The 19,544-nt window shown below is 44.4% G+C and overlaps 1 protein-coding gene across 2 annotated transcripts in view; it reads right to left on the reverse strand.

Annotated features, from left to right (window-relative positions):
• Window positions 1-298: 298 nt before the first annotated feature.
• Window positions 299-19,544, reverse strand: part of ARL15 (ARF like GTPase 15) — a 495,300-nt gene continuing 476,054 nt past the window's right edge. For both annotated transcript variants that reach the window (XM_075541033.1, XM_075541032.1), the window contains one exon: window positions 299-3,891. In XM_075541033.1, the coding sequence (XP_075397148.1) occupies window positions 3,739-3,891 (153 nt within the window). In that variant the 3' untranslated portion in view covers window positions 299-3,738. The remainder of the gene's footprint in view (window positions 3,892-19,544) is intronic.

Genomic DNA, 19,544 nt, shown 5'->3' on the forward strand with positions numbered 1-19,544 from the left:
TGTCACTTGACATTAGCATCTGACTGCTCCCTCATTCAGAGGGAGGAGCGGCTCCAGTGAAAGTCAATTGCTGCCAAAGACAAGCCAACTGGAAAGGACCCCCCACCCCCTCACCGAAAGGTTTTTTTGTTTTTGCCCTTTCCCCACAATGGCTTCAAAGGAATCATTTGTTTTGACCTGAGCGCAACCCAACTTATTTTGAAGACTTCAACAGGCAACAAAGATGTAAAAAGCAATCTGGGACTCCCAAATGCTCCCCTTGAAAGGACTCACTCGGAGAACATTAATTCTACTCGGCGTTTATTTTCATTTGAAGATAGTGTAAATCATATATAAATCATGGACAACATGAGCTCTTCCTGCCAGGCAACTGTCCACTCGAGCCTGTGAATCTCAGTATAGATACAGTACCCTCGTTCCTCACTTATCAACATGGTTAGGGTCCAGACATGTCCTTTCTGTGAAAATTGGCATTATAAAAAAAGAAGAATGAACACATCAGATCACAAGAGGGAGGATGATGGCATCACTTCATAGCTGCCAAATCAGTTATTTACAAATCATTTCCTAAATGCCAATTCTATGCAGTCTCTGGGGTCTGCATGAAATCTGTTCCTCTCTTTTAGAATTTGCTGGTTAGCTGGAACAGGAAATGCGGTTCTTATTTTAACCTTACTTCCGTGCAAGAGTGAGTCCTGGCGGCACAACGGTTGAAGAACTCCGCTGCTGACAGAAATGTCCACACCCACCAACCACTTTGCCAAGAGAAGGATGTGGCCATCGCTCCCAGGAAGATTATAGCCCTGGAAACCAGGATGGGCCCTCTCTCCTCTCCCGTAGGGTCCCTGTGAGTTGGAATCGATTCAATGGTAGTGGGGTTTGTGTGAGTGCCCGACAAGGTGACGGTGGGTGAAGAATTTGTTTGGAGTAAGGGGTAGGTTTCCAAGTGAGGGCAAGCTTACATAACATTAAAGGCAAAGTAGGAGCTGTCCCTAGGTTGGACATGATTAACTGGGGCTGCCTGAATGTAAGGACCACTCACATAATTACAGACCAGTCCAGCCATAACGGTCAGCACCAGCCTCACTCTTGCCTTGCACCTCAGAGCCCATTGCTGTTGATAGTCGCCATGAATGGGTAAAACGGTCTGGGTGCTTTTGTTTCTTTAACCATTGTCATAGATATGAAATGTTGGCTAACAGAGTCGATAAGTAAGGAGTGGGAGGATCATTTCAATAGAAAGACACGGCAATATGGCAGTTAATTAGCAACCAATACTGTAAACTACAGTAGATAGAAAGTTTTGTCATATAAATTAATTGCCATTACAAAAGGCAACTGCTTTAGCTAAGAAGGTACAAAACCCAGTAACTTCCATTAAATAGAACAAGAAGCTACGTTTAGAAATACCTAACAGACTGTTTTTCCTATATAATATTTGAAGATGTAAGCTAAGACACCCGTGGCACTTTACACGCAAATAGAAATGACACACACGCACACACACTCACACCCACGCGCGTGCAGAACCCCAGCGCTCCCCGCGGCGTGGATTTTCTGAACATGGCAAATTCCAGAGTTACCAGGACAGGACGCTGTGGCAAGGCACCAGCAAGCCACCGAGCTTCGAACTGCGAGACAAAGGAGCCTCACTGACAGTTGTAAAGCATCAGGCGTCAGACAGAAACTTGTCACAAACAGCTGTTGTTGGGCATTGATTGATAATGTTTTCCTTCTGACGGCTGAGACCCTGCAGACAGTAGTGGGTCTGAGAAGCCCAGCCCAGCCCCGGCGCGCGCGCGCGCGCGCGCGCACGCACACGCACACACACACACACACACACACACACACACACACACACAGACAACGGGGAGTCAGTTAACAGATGGCTTGCAGCACACAGCACAGTAACTGAAAAAGGCAAGAGTCTACATTTAATGAAGTTGCTGGGGAAGCAATGCCTAGCGATCCTTTCTTTTTCATAGATGATGAGCACCGCAGAACAACATGAAAGCACAAGGTCTGGTTCACGGGTTATCGGGATAAAACTGGTGCGCTGCTCACGATAACCCGGTGTAGGAATAGCCCAGGGCACTGTAGGCAAAGTTGTATACAGATCACTGTGAAGCTTTTTAAAAAGCTTCAAGAGGGTTCCATGCGGCCCAGGCAATGCTTTCTTTCATTAAAGCCCACCGATGAGATTAAACCACAACCACGACCCTGTAAGGAAGGTACGGGTCTGCCGTAGGGCACACTACATGGCTGGATTACAAGGTACTGCACGGCCCAGTAATACAGTGCGAGTCTGTGGGGTGTGGGTTGCGGTCTACACAGCCTCAGAATTATAAATAACCGTATTGTTATTGCTCAGGTGTATGGACGGAGCAGTATTCTATCATTTGGCCAATGAGTATTGTAGGCTTGGAAGTCTACAAAATACACCAAAGGATATTTGACCCACAAACTTCAATATCCAAGGATGATTCCTGATTTAGAAAAGTCCAAAGGCCTCAAATCTTAGTATGACTGTACACTTAGCTCTACATAAATTTATCATTTCAATTAAGTGGAAAAAAATTAGCTCCAAGGACTGGATCTGGGCCTTAAAATGATTTATTCACTGCAGTCCCCTAAGCTCGTTTTTAAGGGCCCAGTGAAACCCCTGAAAATAGAGGTTTATAATAGAAATACTGATAGACCTTTAAATTACTAGACGGAGACATTAACAGACTCCATTACACTACATTAGCACTTAATGAATAAATATACAGATGATTCTGTCTTTGATATCTCTGTCACAATCCATGCCAGTTTAAACAACTATATTTACTTTGGCTGCATTTTCTTTTTTTAAATCATGCATTCTTTTAACAATTATTTCCTCTGTTTGAATCGAACACACACCTTGGTTTTTTGGGGGGAAAGGTACTTATACTATGTTTCAGGTTGACTTTATGCAATGTACTATATTAAATTGTATGTTAAATGAATTATATGTCAATAAATTGCTTAAAAATATTTGGGGCCTTGATCAGATAGGAATCAGTGGTGCATGCACTGTGCCCATGAATCCATCTAGAAAAAAATCAGAACAAGTCTCCGTGCAGAACAGAGGCAATCTCTGGAGATATAAACAAGGACACATGTGTGTCTTGTCTCTCAATTGCCCAACGTCACCCTCGCTCGGGTAGAAGTCTCTTTTCTGATAAGGTGACTAAATGACGGCTACTTTTGGCGCTCATTTTTGTCTCAGCGTCTATAAGGCCAGTCTATCAAATAATAATAACAAAACCTCAATAATCCTGAAAATGATACACGTTGTGTGAAGCTCCCGTCACGGGACGCTCCACCTGGCTGGAGCCCAGGGAACATTAGTCAAGGTCTTGTGAGCCTTTTGGAATCCTTCATAAGGGATCTGATTTCTGAGAGCCATGAATTCCATGCCTTTTTGCAGAGTATAGGAGAGCTGCTTAGAACATGCGGTGAAGAGAATTAGTGGTAAACAGAGAATAAATTCTCTCTCAGTAGTGTGTACTTGACGTTAATGCCGAGGATAATTCACCTGGTTTACAGAATATTCACTTTAATCGAGAGATGCAAGTTTGAGCTAATGAGAAGAACACAGACACGGAAGCCATGATAGTCTTGATACCAAAATAAAATAAAATAAAATAAAAACGAGAATCTAATGCGGCAGGCCCAAGGCCTGTGGAGGAAGCCCGTTTGCTCGGCCAGACTTCACATTCTGACGGCGGCCTGCTCTTTTTCTTCTAACAAATGTATCAGCTGAGAGAAGCTGCCTTTCAGTGTGTCCATGTTGTCCAGGGAGCAGGGCTGCAGAATCCAACGTTTTCCACGTGCAAGTGGCTCAAGTTCAAAATATTTTTTGACCTTCAGGAAAAACAGACAGACAGAGATAAAGGTGTCGTTAATATATCAGAACCGTTCTGGGCCAAAACTGTGGCATCATAAAACAGGGGATTTTATGGAGAATATATACAAACCATGATACCAGAGACTTTCTACGATCCCAGTCATGGCTGCTTTTAAAATGGGGGTTGTATGTGGTGCCCTGGGAGTGTTTTCTTTAGGGAGTGAAGGGCTTGCTTGCAAGCCACTGTTCTCCCCATCCCTTTGAGGGCACAGGGAGGGCTGGCGAAGGTGTTCTTCTGGCACAGGACAAAGAACACTGCAGACAACAGAAAGATTCAACCCGATCCAAAGACTTCAAGCAGGGCAGCTTTCAGACATTGTCCTGCTGACTTACTAACAACCAACAGTCTGGAAGCTGTCAATTAGTCACGACTTAACCCTCAAAGAATCTGTTTCTCTCCAGCTCTCTTAAAGTCTCCTATCTATTGAAGACCAGAGTTGGGGGGGGGGGGGGAAGTTCAGGAAGTTGGTGGGTAAATTCCCGTATCTTTCTATATCATTTTAAAGTGAACTTTTGAAGCTTTCTCACATACATACACATAAAATGTCTTAGCTCTGCCCCCCTCCGTGTTCTTAATTTTTAAGGAGGGAAGATAAGATTAAGATGTTGCACCTGGTTTGTGGGGTGGGTTACTTGCGATCTTAAAAAGTGTTTGTCCCTAGGAGTGAACTTCAACATCTAAGGACTATAGGCTTTACTCAGCAATAACGGGGCCACACGGCTCATCGATTGTAATGAATGCGTCATAGTGAATGAAAATGTTACTTGTAGGGAAAACTCTGTATTTGATGCTCGACTTGGGGGGGGGATAACATAAAACTGTTCCGAAAAAAAGTGTATTAATTTTAAAAACACATGAACAAAACATAAACATGTTCAATTAATAACCAACTCTAAGTCACTCAACGGATTGATTAGTATTGTCAATCCCTGGCTGCCACCTAATAAACATCACAATGGCTATGACTTTATCACTGAGTCAGACAGGCGGGTGATCTTCACAGGTCAAGCACCAAGCTCCCGCTGCCGACTCGCGTCACACGCGCTCCGTGACAGCCGGACAGAACGCTGCGTTTGCAGCCCAGCAAGGTTTTGCGTAATGGAGCAGTGACGTCCCAAGCAGCGTGGCTCAAAGACATTTTTGGTCGATGTATTTCCTTAAGTCTCGCATACTTCGGGAAACATTCCAGGTCTTATCTTAGTCAAGACCTAACCCAGAAAAACAAAACAGCGTCTGACCCATTCCCAAAGGATGTTTCGGTTTGCTGTATTCGTGATAAGCAGCAGACAAGCGTTCACATCAGAGATGCACCATCCAGAATGGCTTTGGGTGTTTATGTGTGTACACACAGATGTAGTGTGTACATTGATGTTTTCACTCGAACAAGAAGAGATAAGCACGCAATACCAGGTGTTTTCAGGTTAACTGAGGAGCCGATGAAGCGCCAATGTCCAGGCGTGCCCACAAAGTTCTCGCATGGGTGTCCGTCCGCCCCTTCACAATAAACCAACGAGCCAAATCAGAAGCCGGTGAGAACAGAAGGACGCTCGTTCATTTGATTCGGAGAAATCGTCCAAATCCACCGCACTCAGCAGAAACTAACACAACTTCAGAACAGTGTTTGCTCAAGGGATTAAAACAACAACAACAACAACACACACACACACACACACACACACACACACACACACACACACACACACACACACACCCCAAGGCTGGTTGCTAAGAGGGTTTCTCCCTCCGGGGAACAAGAAACCCATTCCTTGGTTTCCCTTCTGTAACAGTTCACACTGGAGGGAACTGGGGCTTGCTTGTCCGAGGCCCGGGCCCTGCCAGGGGAGGAGCTGCCAGTCTGCAGCGAGAGGAAGCCCCTGGCCAGCAGGGGGCGAGGAGAGTTGGCAGGAGCGACAGGTGGGGACACAGTTTAAATAATTAGTAGGAGTTGAGCTGCCTTAAAGAGTTTACAAACCGAGATGTTCGCTGCTTGCTCCCCCCCACAAATGGAGGCTTCAGCCAGCGCCGCAAAGTGCAGACTCGGGTGACCCCCATGTCCACGAAGCAGTCTGGTATTTGATCAACCATGCCTTCCATCACCAGAGGGGCAGCAAGTGACATCCAGAGTCTGGCACATGAAGCAAGTGGTAGCTTTGACTCATTTTTATCCCCCTTGGTCCAAAAGGCCAGTATTTTAAGTAACTAGGAAGAGGGCAGGTGGCAAGAAATGAAATAATATTAAAACAAAACAAAAAGACAAAGACAAAAACAGGTTTTCTCACTAATAATAGTTCCTCCAAATGGCTCTTAAAAAAATAATACAGCCGATATTAAGGGCTCAAGTAGAAGGCAAATGTTTTGAGAATGATGATGGCAACAATGGATGGATGTATGGATTGTGATAAGAATTCTATGAGCCCCCAATACCAATAAAATGATTTAAAAAATAATAATAAAGATTTATAGCCATGGACCAAGGGCTCAAGTAGCAGGAAAATGTTTTGGAAATGTTGACGGCAACATAAACAAGTGTGCTCAACACAATCGAATGACGGATTGCTTTAAGATTTGTAAGAGCTCCCCCCAATAAAATGATTAATAAAAAAAATAATAGTAAAGACGCTGACTGCATCCTGGTCGTATATTTACAGCTAATTTGAATGGAATAATCCCAGATTTAAATAAGCACGAACTATAAGTGACTGTTAAATATTTTGCAATACTGACCAGACACAAAAACCCAGACAGGTTTAGTTCCCCATTATACTGGTTTCTAGGCAACTGAGAATGAAGTCTCTCGTGGAGGCCCACTTGGGAGACAATGAAGATGTCTGATGGTAGCGACGTTTCCTTACTTGCTCCTGCTGAATATTAAACACAAAAAGGAATTGGAAGCTGTGATTCCACTTCAGGGTGGTCACCACATAAAGGGGCCTGGTGGTGTGAAGCTGACAAATATGACTGGGTAAGTGAGATTTTCAGATCTGTAGCCTACGCGAGCATCTCACCCCGCCATATCGAACCTCCCGGGGTCCGAATGGTTCCACACCAGTCCACAGCTGTAACATCACTCTCGTAAAGAAAACTGGGCATTCCAGCGATCTCCAAGTACAATGAGCGGCTGGTATCTACCATCCGAACGTAGTGTTGGAGTACCCAAGGTTTCAGGTTTCTATAAAATAAAATTACTGCTCTGACCCCGACTTAATATACATACATACATATGTATACACACACACATATATGACATTTTCCCTTACATTAATGTGAATTTCAGATTTCACCTCCCCAGTACGACATATAATACAAAGTATTCACAGCCATGTTTTGTGTCTGCCAGTACTATTTTGCCCTTCTACGTAGAGACATGGAATGTCTAAGAATGGTGGTTAGTGGGACCAACAAGTCAAGCTTACATCTGATATTGATTTTAAGAGCAAAACAAAACAAAACTGCCTGACACAACAGAAATCCTTTTAAATGTGGGGCATCATTTTTAAAAGCTCATTCTCTTATCAAGATAAACCTTTAGAAAAACGATGTCAGAGAAAAATAACCTAAGTCTTTGGGACACTCGATCAGCGGCCGAAATGTCATGGTTAATTGGAAATGGCTGGTGTAAGGAGACGGGGATTGTTTCCGTTGGCTTCTGGGGCCTGCACTTAAGGGAACGTCAGCAGAATACAGCTGCTTGGCAACCAGTGGTCATTTAGCTATTTTCAGGAATGCCACGGGGCGTGGGTATTTGCTGGTAGCCATGTGTCCACCCTAGAGATAGAAAAACAAAGCCACCAGAAGCAGCCAGCCTAGTCTAGCTATGACATTGACGCCTTCCTTCCCTGCTGGAGCGACTTGCCTTCCTGCATTCTGTGACTTACCCTTTGCATTTACTGTCACGTCCTAACAACACACAAGGGGCAGCACCACCTCATTGCAGCTAATGTGCGTAGCAGCTGTTTAACCTGGGAGACACTACACAGCAGAGGCGACCCAGCCACTGTGAGGAGACATCCTTCAGTAGAGAAATGACCAACACAGGGTCTCTAACGGGGTCGTGGTCGCAAGGACACTCAAGGATTGTCTTGCCTCAGTTTCATAGGTCAGAGTTTATTGTCAATTCTTACAAACCTGCTGGGACACCGTATCTAGAAGCCATTGTTGCTGAGTTGTAATGGTAGATCTTTCCTTTTTATGAGCCTATAAATGTCACTTTGATTTATAATGTAAAACTGCTAGTTTCCCCAAATTTTTAGTAATTAAATCAATGTAAACAATGTGAGGGGGGTGCTGGCCTAATTTTCCTTTAGGTATTGTGGGAAGCAGGTGGGAAACTCTCTCAGAAGGGCTCTACTTACTTTCTTCATGTAAAATAGAGTTAGGTGCTAAAACAAACAAACAAACAAACAAACAAACAAACAAACCCAAACTCACTGCCAAGAGTTAACGGCCACTCACAGCGACCATACCTGATTAGGGGCATAGAAAGCCCCGTCTTTCTCCTGAGGAGAGGCTGGTGGTTTCGAACTGCTGGCCTTAACTTGTAGGCCAATGCATAAGCACTACGTCACCAGGGCCCCTGGGTATTGAGCACAGCTATCCACAAGCAGAGCTCCCACCCACATGATATAATGCCAAGACTTGGGACAAGGAGTGAGGATGGGTGACAATGTATACCACGTATCATAGAATATCTGTCACCTAAATACAGTATAGCAAAAACAAAAGCACACCCACTGACACGAGAGACGTCCTCAGCATTCCTTGTGTAAGATTACCCAGCATTCCTTTGGGCTTTCCCACCACTCCCACCCGTGGCCAGGGCGGATCAGGTCCCGTGAACCTCACGTGGGTCAGAGCAAGGCTGCACTCCACCAAGGTTTCAATGGCTGACTTCTCAGACATAGAAGGCAGGGTCCAAGACTTCTTAGGTAGACTCAAATGGTCCCTCTTTTAGTTAGCAGTTAAGTATATTAAACAAAAAAGAACAATCTCACTGCCATCAACTCGTTCCTGATTCAGTGACCCTTCAGGACGGAGAGAACTGCCCCTGTGGGGTCTGAGACTAACTCTTTATGAGAGTAGAAAGCCTCATCTTTCTCTCGCAGAGTGGTTGGTGGTTTTGAACTGCTAACCTTGTGGCTAGCAGCTGCATGCAAACCCACTACATTATCACCTCTCGGGTACATTAGTGACCAGGAAGGAGTGTTCAAGAGTGTACAATTTCCTAGAACTGTCTCACCGACATATAGCACGTGAACGATATATTTTAACTGGGTCCAAGTGACTGGGAGAAATATGAGTTAGGACAGTGGTGAAGCGCACACCTAAATTCTTAGGAAGAGTAACTTGGCTATCGTCAAAAGGAACTTAGGAAATATTGGCATGTTGTTTTTCTGCCTCTGGCAAAGGAGCTGGGTCTGAGGAAGGAGTCTCGGCTGAAAATCAATAGCAATAGTTCTCACTACTTGTGCGAATGTCGAAGAAAGGCAGGACAAAGCCTGGCCATGGGCCTTGGTAGGCAGAAGGGCAAGCTGGAGGGTAATGCACGAGGACATGGCCCCGTTAACTGTCCCCCGAGAGTCATCATCACGTTCCTATCGTCAATTTGCGCTCATTGCAAATATGCAAAGAACACTTAATTACACGACATTTAAGCACACCAAGTCTGTTTAAACGAATCGCAATCCAACCAAACTCACTGCCATCAGGTTGATTCTGCCCGCACGGTGCCCCTAAAACTGCCCCTGGGGGTTTCCGAGACTTGTCTTTCATCTTTCTTCTGAGGAGTGGCTGGTGGTTTCAAACTGCTGACTCTGAGGTTAGCAGCTTGAGGTGGGCTCACAATGGTTTTGAACTCTCCGGGGTAGAAGTGCTTCTAGTGACCAGTTTATCCCAGGGCTCTGATTCAGAGGATGGTGGGGAAGTGGTTAGGTGTAGGGTTGTGATCTGCAAGGTCAGAGTTTGAAACGACCAGTCGCTCCTCGGGAGGGAGACAGGGCTTTCTACTCCCGTAAACAGTTACAGTCTTGGGCAGTTCTACCCTGTCCTATGGGTCCCTGTGAGTTGGCGTCGCCTTGATGACAGCGAGTTTGTTTTTGGTTGTTATGAGCTAGCCAGACTAGAGACACTGTGTAGCCTATGTCCTGATCATGACGGAAGAGCGGCAGACCATTCTTGATCTGCACCAGCGGTGGGAAACCTTTTTTCTGCCAAGGGCCATCTGGATGGTTACAACATCATCCACGGGCTAAACAAAGCTATCACCTTAAAAATTAGCCTCTTGTAGTTGGTCAAATCTTGAACAATCTCATCCCTAATGTGATGGCTTTGGTGAGGTGTGTGTAATATTAGCTGGTATTAATGATTTCGCAGGCCTTGTATGGTCCCAGGACCAGATGTTCCCCACCCCTGAACTATCTCTCCTTATTTTTGTCACTAGTGCAGATATGTCAGCTGTATTGATGGGTGGCAATGGGGGGGAAACATTGGTACTGAAATGCTTCATGTTGCATCGCCCTAGAGCAGTGGTTCTCAACCTTCCTAATGCCATGACACTTTAATATCGCTCCGCATGTTGTGACCCCAACCATAAAATGATTTTTGTTGCTACTTCTTTTTTTTTAATGTTATTATTGGACACATAATTTAATTTGGTATCTGTATTAGTGAGATTATTTTGTAGCTTTCATTCTTTTTTTTTTAACATTTTATTAGGGACTCATACAACTCTTATCACAATCCACACATATACATACATCAATTGTATAAAGCACATCTGTACATTCTTTGCCCTAATCACTCTCAAAGCATTTGCTCTCCACTTAAGCCCTTTGTATTAAGTCCTCTTTTTGCCCCTCTCTCCCCAGTTCCCCCTCATGAGCCCTTGATAATTTATAAATTATTATTTTGTCATATCTTGCCCTATCCGGCGTCTCCCTTCACCCCCTTCTCTGTTGTCCGTCCCCCAGGGAGGAGGTCACATGTAGATCCTTGTAATCGGTTCCCCCTTTACAACCCACTCACCCTCTACTCTCCCAGTATTGCCCCTCACCCCCTGGTCCTGAAGGTATCATTCACCCTGGATTCCCTGTACCTCCAGCTCCTATATGCACCAGTGTACAACCTCTGCTCTATCCAGTCCTGCAAGGTAGAATTCGGATCATGGCAGGTGGGGGGTAGGAAGCATTCAGGAATGGGGGGAAAGCTGTATTCTTCATCGGTGCTACATTGCATCCTGACTGACTCATCACCTCCCCCAGGTTACTTCTTAACTGTAATTTTGCTACTGTTATGTATTGTATTGTAAATATCGGATATGCAGGATGTATTTTCATTGTTACAAACTGAACATAATTAAAGCGTTTGTCACAAAAGCAGCTTGAGGTGGGCTCACACTGGTTTTGAATTCTCCGAGGTAAGAGTGTGGTTCTATATGTCATTATAGATTGTGAAATATAAATTTCTGATGACAAACAAATGAAATGTTGTCTTGCAGCATGGTGTAGCATGGGTAACAGTCTTCACACCAGGTACTCCTATGTGGGCGTATCTGCATGCGGGCGGACCCGCCTGGAGACGATAGAGAAGCAGCGTCTCGGATCCTTAGACCATGGGAAGTATGTGTTTTCCGATGCTCTTAGGCGACCCCTGTGAAAGGGCCGTTCGGTCCCAAAGGGGTCGTGACCCACAGGTTGAGAACTGCTGCCCGAGAGCCTGCTAACACTGGCACTGGCTATAGCGGGTTGCATGATTCCCTTCCAGATGCCTAGTGAAACATCAGCACGTTTTACAAGTCATGAAACCAGCCAGGGTTGGAGTGTCCACTCCCCACAACTGCCCCCCCCGCCCCAAAAAAGCCCAAAGAAACTGCCATAAGGTTGATGCAGACTCATAGCGAATTTATAGGACAGGGTAGAACTGTCCCTGAGTTTCCAAGACTATAACTCTACAGAGGTGAGGACCCTTGCCTTTTCCCCCCAGAGCGGCTGGTGGTTTTGAACTGCTGACCTTGCAATTAATTGCCCAACTCGCAACCCCTATGGCACCAATGTGGGCGTTCCCCCCTTCTCTCTCCCAGAAAGCTCCTTGGTACCCATTGGCCGGCACGCTGCAGAGCATATATGTCTGTGGTGCATGTGCCGAGGGGCTTTCTGGCGTGGTGCTCTTCATTCCCGATGTCCCGGAGCAGGAGCGGGCCAGGCTAGGAGACCTTCACCAAAGTCAGAGAGAACTTGCCCACACCGAGGCCCCAGGCCCGGCTGGCGCCCAAGTGGCAGGGCGTCATTAAGATTCTTCAGAGCGCATTCTTGGCAGCTTGTTCAAAGAAAGGTTGGTCTAGCGACAGGGACACCAGCTGTTCCTCTTTTCATTGTGCTGCGCACTGGATTTTGAAATCCTTAGAAAGGTACTAAATGTGTCACTAAAGGCAGAAATAAATAATACAAGTAAAGCCAGTTTGTCGTTGCTCCAAAGATATTGCGACACAGAATGGGTATCATTTCCTTTTTTATTGAGTCTTGAGGCGGCCCCAAAAAGAACAATCTGATGTTTACCCCAAAGTCCAATATTACCCAGGGAGTGCATATTTATAATGGGTGATTGATTTTACCAACTATGTGTGTGATCTAAAAGCAAAATCCTGATCAAGATGGCTTCTTTCTCCAGGAGAGGAAAGTTCAGTGTAGCCGGTCTGACCTTGGAATAAATAAAACCCAGACAAAAGCCAGCAGGTTATGACCTGGGATTGTACCTCGCCTTTATTACAAATCTTCCCTGATGCAAACAGAATGTTAGGTTTTGCGGCAATTCTTGCATTAAAAAACCCTACTCTCCCATTCATGAGAAATCAGCCTGTCCCAGGGCAGCTGCGCCAGAGGATCTTCTCTGCTTTGGTGGTCAAACTGGGGTCCGGACGGCAATCCTGGCTTTGTTTAATCCATTACTTTGTTTAATCCAATCCTTGTTTAATCCAAGGGTAGGACACATGGCCTCGCTTTTTTGCTTTCTGATATGCCTGGGGTTGTTTTAGTCGTCCAACTTCACTGTCTGTTTAGCAGACAAATTACATAAAGCTTCCGGCCTCAGGGACTAAAGAAAGGGACTCAGTCTTCCAGGACTTGCATCCTCCTCCCTGCTGTCAATCACCTGGGCCCGCTTCAGCCTGGGGCCAGTGCTGCCTGCAGCCCTTCTCCGCCACTCCTGGGAAGGTTCCTCCGTCCACAGGCAGAAAGCACCAGCAACCCAGACTCACTGCCTTCCAGTGGATTCCAAATCATTGTGATGGGTCTAGAGCAGCGGTTCTCAACCTGTGGGCTGTGACCCCTTTGGGGGGGGGGGGTGTTGTCAAATGATCCTTTCACAGGGGTTGCCTGATTCGTAACACTAGCAAAATTACAGTGATGAAGTAGCAAGGAAAATAATTTCATGGTTTGGAGGGGGGTGGGGTGGGGGTGTCATTACAACATGAGGAACTGTATTAAAGGGCTGCGGCATCAGGGAAGTTACGAACCACTGGTCTAGACTCTCATCTTGGAAGACCCATATGAAGCCTTCCTATCATTTCAAGAGGGTGCCTTAAGATTAGAGAAGAAACTTTCAGGATGAGAAGGAACCTTAGGTGCTATGGGTGGTGTTGGGCTGTCTGCTTCTGTCAGTCCTGGAAAGCCCACGCAAGGTCACTACAAGCTGCTCGGATTTAATGGTGATGGGTTTCAGGCACTGGGGTCATCTAGTCTACCTTCCTCTTTTCCAAATAACCAACTTCTCTATCACGTTTCTTGGAACCCAGTGCATTCATTCACACAGTTCTTATCTAAGGCTGTTTTCACAATGCAGCAAGAGTGGTGTGATTAGTTGCCACTGAGTCAGCGGGCAGCCCGCCTCAAATCTTTATTACGTGGCTCCTTACAGAAATATATGACCAACCCTAGCCCACAGCAACCGCGGCCATCCACACTGTCCAGCGTGACCACCTGGGGAAGGATGGGCCATCTGACCTCCTGAGCCTTGGTTCGACTGCAGCTCGCGAGGCTTGCTCTTCCAGCCTCACTGGCACCGTGGACGCGCTGGGAGAGGCAGTCTGACTTCCCCAACCTACACAGGTTCCAGTTCTGTCTTCAGATGCTTGGGAGTGCAGTCTAGCAGGAGAAGGACCATCTCTTAGCAAGGTTACGTTGTACTTTCTCTCTGTGTTCACCCTGTGCTTCTTTTGAACATAGATTGCTCAAAGGCCCAGTGAAGCAGCCAGGACACCAAGTTTTCCTCTCAAGTCCTGTGAGGTACATACTTCCTGACCTGCCGGTTTGATGGTTTGGGTGGCCTTTGGGAGTAGGTTTTAGTACAAAGCATTGGAATGTATTATTACTTTGCCTTTTTAAAAAGAGAAAATATAGCTTATATTTATAATAGCTGAAGTCTAGTTTTTCCAGAAGCTTTTATATGTGACTTTGAAAATGGTATCATTCTATTTATATATTTTTAAATTTAAAAATTAAATTTTGTTAAGGGAACCTCTGAATAGTATTTGGGTTCATTATAATTAATCATCTTTAAGCTTCATTAATCAATATAATATATTCAATTTTATTTCATTTTTGTTTGGAATGTCTAACCATCAAATACGTTCTTCCAAATAGTTAGGGACTCTTAAAATTTTGAGCTATTACATTTATAAATACAGAGAGTCTTTATGGTCTTTTAAACATTCTAATACTATTTATAAACTTAACTAAAGTGTCATACCTTTCCAAGAAATAAATTCAGTTAGAATTTTAAATCTGAATCACAAAGTGAGTCTACAGAATTGATATAGATATTACGTGTAGCTTAATAAAGGCAATAACCTATTAGCTTGACTTACTTGTGTTTATCCTGAATGTTCAAGCTTCAGGCTTTATCTAAATGCTAACTCATTCAGGGTTAGAAAGACTTTCCCACCGAGGAAACAATCTCCCATCCCAAACAGTAGGTGCTATCAATGCAGGCAATTTGAAGTTCTCCTCTCAGGGACTTGGGTTGCCTTACAATCAGAACTGTGTGACTGGGGTGTGAGCCTGGAGCCAGGGACGACCAGTGAAAACAGTCAGAGGCATCGATGGCCGGGTAAGGCCCTTAACCAAGAGATGATGTAACAATAAGAACCTCCTGGAGTCCGGTCCTACCAGACACAGTGCCTCCTACTTAATTCATTGATGACGTCACTTCTTAAATCAATGACATGTTGGTAAGTTTCTCCTAACGATTTCTAGATAATGTCCCCTGCTCTCTGGTTAGATTGTGTACTTCTTGAGCTGATGTTTTACTATCTTTCTGATGCGGTCTATAAATAGTTTAAAAAATCTTGACATATAATCCATGTGTTGTACATGTCAGTAATTCAATCACATTCAAAAGAGTCATATAATCATCACCACAATCAATTTTAGGACACATCTTGTTCCTTGTGGTTAGCTCCTTATTTCCTACCGACCTCCCCTGACAGGCTCCTCAGAAACTATTACTCCGTTTGCTGTCTGTGTAGGTTTACCTATTGTGGGTTTCATATACAGAAAAAATGCAAAGTCAAAACAAAAACAAAAACGACCCTGCAACAACGACATAATGAAAAAGCAAACATCAATTGAAAAGAAAGCAGGAAATATCAAAGACTAGAACAAATATACATTCAAAAGGGAGATAAAAGGAAGTGTCTCATACAGTTCACTCCTATTGATAAATAAACATGCCAGAGTATGTCACCACGTAAATCTGAGTGTTTCTTTAGTGTATTCACAAGGTTATGGAACCTGCAATGACTAATGCTGGAACATTTTCATTAATTCAAAATAGATCTCTTTACCAGAAGTAGCCACGCCCATTTCCCATTCTGCAGTCTCTGGCGCCCATTCAGTACTCTACTTTCTGTCTCGATGGCTCTGCTTGGATATTTTGTGCCAGTGTAATAACACAGCCCGTGCCCTTCTGCACCTGGCCTCTCTCACTCATCACAGCATGTTTGGAAGGTTTATCGACGTTGTAACAGGTATCGGTACCTCATTACTTTTTATGACTGAACAGTATTGGACCGAGTGGCCAAACCACATGTATCTGTCTTTCCAACAGTCAGTAGACAGGTGGGCTGTATTTATTTTGGCTACCGGGAATAATGCTGCCATGAATATTCAGAGACAGTGTTTTGTACAAGCAGGTTTTCATTCCCCTGTGGAGTGGGCTTGCTGGTTGCTTAACTTTTGAGGAAGTACCAAATTGCTTTCCAAACAGTGTTGAAACTTTGTGCCCCAAAATTATGCACCTGGGATGAAAGTTCCGTTTTCCCCATCCCCACCAAGGCTTGTGAGTGCCTGCCATTTCATGACAGCCACCTCAGTGGGTGTGAAGTGGTCGTCTCTCATTGTGGTTCTGGCATTTGTATATCTCTGACTAATGGTGGTGGGAATCTTTTCATGTGCTTATTGGCTATCTGCCACTTCAAAAAAGTCTCATGGGCAATGGAATTAAAAGATAATGGATTTGTTTTATGAATTTTTTTGAAGCCCCTGCACATTTTCTTACAAGTGTCTACTCAAATTCTTTGTCTATTTGACAATGCTGCTAAATCCATTCAATGGGATGAAATAATCTCTTAACCAAATGGAGCTGGCTAAGCTGGATTTCTACATGCAGAAAAACGAAACAAGATCTATACCTCATGCCATACGCAAAAACTAATTCAAAATAGATCAAGGGCAGCCTCTTGATCTGTTTTAAGGTCTCTTTCCATCTGGAACAAAGAAGAGCGAAGAAACCTGAATACACATGAAAACAATGGGTCCAATGGACTAATGAACCATATAAGCACCAGTCTCCCTGATCCCACCTGAAAAAAAGACAGTACTTGACCATCACTACCCACAACTCTGAAAGGGATTACATTAGAAGGCCCTGAAGAGAGTGGGCACAAAGATACAGAACAAACCCTAGAATGAAAAAGCATTCTAAACGATCAGATAGATACTAGTGGAACCCCCGGCTGACACAACGGTCTTTAGCTGCTGTTCAGGTCTGGGAAGGAACTGACTCCCAGGCTCACAATATAGCTAAACACAAGTCAGGTAGACAAGGGAATCCATAACACCAGGGAGGTCGGCACACCTTTTAACAGGTTTTCCCAAAGTGGTCACCCCCCCCCATCCCCACTGCAACCCCCCACCCCCACCCCCGTGAGGTCGGTTGCTGGAACCATCCAGGAGTGGGGCAAAAGCACATGCCTACATTTCATCCTGGATGAGGGGCTGTAGTACAAACAGTCTTAGTTGCTAGGGGGCCTGAGTAAGTCCCCCCCCCCAAAAAAGCCAAATAAATTTTGGAACCTCTGCCTTAGAATACCCAACTATTTGAGAGCACACGAGCCACGTTCATCCCAACGCAAAGCTCAGAAGCATCAAGACCAAAAGAGAAACTGTAAGGACAAAGTGAGACAGGTGAGCTCATGCGGTGGGGACTGCAGTCAATGACATGAAATAAGATATGCCATGAATCGTTGAATGGAAAACTGATGTATTCTGTAAACCTTTACCAATTCACACTAAAAAGTCTAAAAATGAAAAGGAAAATATTTGGACAATAAAAAAAAGAATGAATCAGAGACCTAAATGTTCAATCGAAACAATAAATTCTTGGAAGATAATATAGGATCAAAGCTTTGGGATTTAGTTTTTTTCTTTCTTTCAATAATACACTGTTAAACACACAAAAAACACATGAGCAACAGAACAGAAAGCACAGGAGTTAATTGGAATCTCATAAATGCTGAATAGTTATGCTCACTGCACAACTTTATCAAGAGTGAAGAGACAACTTCCAGACTGGGGGAAACATTAGGGCTAATAGAGCTGCCAAGGATCTAAAATCCATAGAAAACTCCTGTGACTGAACAGAAAGCTAAACAACCCAATCAGAAACTGGGCAAAGAACATGAACAGATAGCTCACCCCAAAAGGAGATTCAGATGGTCAGCAGAAACATAATGACTATCATTAGCCATCAGAGAAATGCAAATTAAAACTACAAAGACACAGGACTTCACTCTTACTAGGATGGCTAAGATAAAAAACAAAATAACCCTCCTCACCAAAAAAAAAAAAAAAAAGAAAGCAAAACAAAACAGAAAATAACAACTATTAGGGTAGGTGTAGAGAAGCGGAAACCCTTATGCATTGCTGGTAGGGATGCAAAATGAGAAGGGTTAAGCTGAGTGCTTTTGTGCAGAAGGCTGGCCTGTGAAATGGGGTGTTTGGACTTGCTGACCCACAGAAGTGGAGCTGAGTGCCTTTGGGCTGAGGCTTACAGCAGAATGGTAACCCCCCCCCCCCCCCCCTGATCCACCCCCTTGAGGCATTTATTAGCAGGCCTGAAAGTTTGTAACATGTTCTGGTAAAAAGCTACCCTTAGCATTTTTCACTAGCCTTATAATTTGTTAGCTTCCTTAATAAACCCTTTAATCATGACTTTTGTCTGGTTTTCTGTGTAGCCATTGGAATGGATATAAGAACCTAGAGGTAAATTATAGAATGTAAATTAAGACTATACATCCATATTCTGGCTCCTGGTTCTGTTGCTGCTCCTCTGATGCTTTTGCAATCTTCTGGATCCAGGATGTTCACTGGGCAGGGATCTTGGGAAGAGGAGCTAGCTGCTTTGCTCCCGGCTCTTGCAGGTAATGAGATCCCTCCTCCTGCTTCTCAGAGGGTTCGTATTATAAGCAGCAGGATAGCACTCCAGGGAAGCCTGTTCACTGTCACCCATAGGTGAGGCCTGTCAGTATCCTCCCCTACCTTCTTACCAGACCCAGGCAGCAAATATTTGGTGGAAGTTAGACTCTGGCGACAAGAGCCACATTAAGTAATTCACTTCCCTGCACCAGGCATCTAATAAAGCAGCATGAGTAGATACATGCACACAGAAAGGATGGAAACAAAGTTATTGCTCATTAACACGTGAATGGCTAGGTAAGATGTGGCATGTACCTAAAATGGAATATTACTCATCAATAGAGGATAGGTTCCCAAATCACCTTACAGCTTGGATGATCCTAGAGAATATCATGTTGAGTGAAATATGTCAATCACAGGGCCAAAAAAACCCCACACCAAATCTCTCTATATAGATGTTCTCACTTTTCTGAAATGACATGAAAAAGTAAATATAAAGAAACTAAGTGAGCCTGGTGGCGTAGTAAGTAACTCATTGGGCTGTTAACCATAAGGTTAGTAGTTCGAATCCAGTAGCTGCTCCACTAGCGAGAGATGAGGCCTTTTACGCTTGTAAAGGTTCACTGTCTTGGAAACCCACAGGGACATTCGTACTGGGCCCTGTGGGGTATCTATGAGCCAAAATCTATTTGATGGCAGTGAGTGTGACTTTGGAATGTTCACCCCTGGGTACCAGGGGAGGGTAAGAGTGAGGTGGGGGGTTGGATTAGTCTCTAAGAAGTAGTTAATCTTTCTAAATGGAAATGAGAACGGTGGGATTGAATCTGGGTAAAGTTTGATGACAATGCACAAGAAAAGGATGAGGGGCAATTACTGGGTTGGGTATGGTTGAGTAACACTAATGGCAACTCAATAAAAGAGGTTC

This window comes from Tenrec ecaudatus, chromosome 2 (genome assembly GCF_050624435.1).
Source record: "Tenrec ecaudatus isolate mTenEca1 chromosome 2, mTenEca1.hap1, whole genome shotgun sequence".
Taxonomy (NCBI): Eukaryota; Metazoa; Chordata; class Mammalia; order Afrosoricida; family Tenrecidae; genus Tenrec; species Tenrec ecaudatus.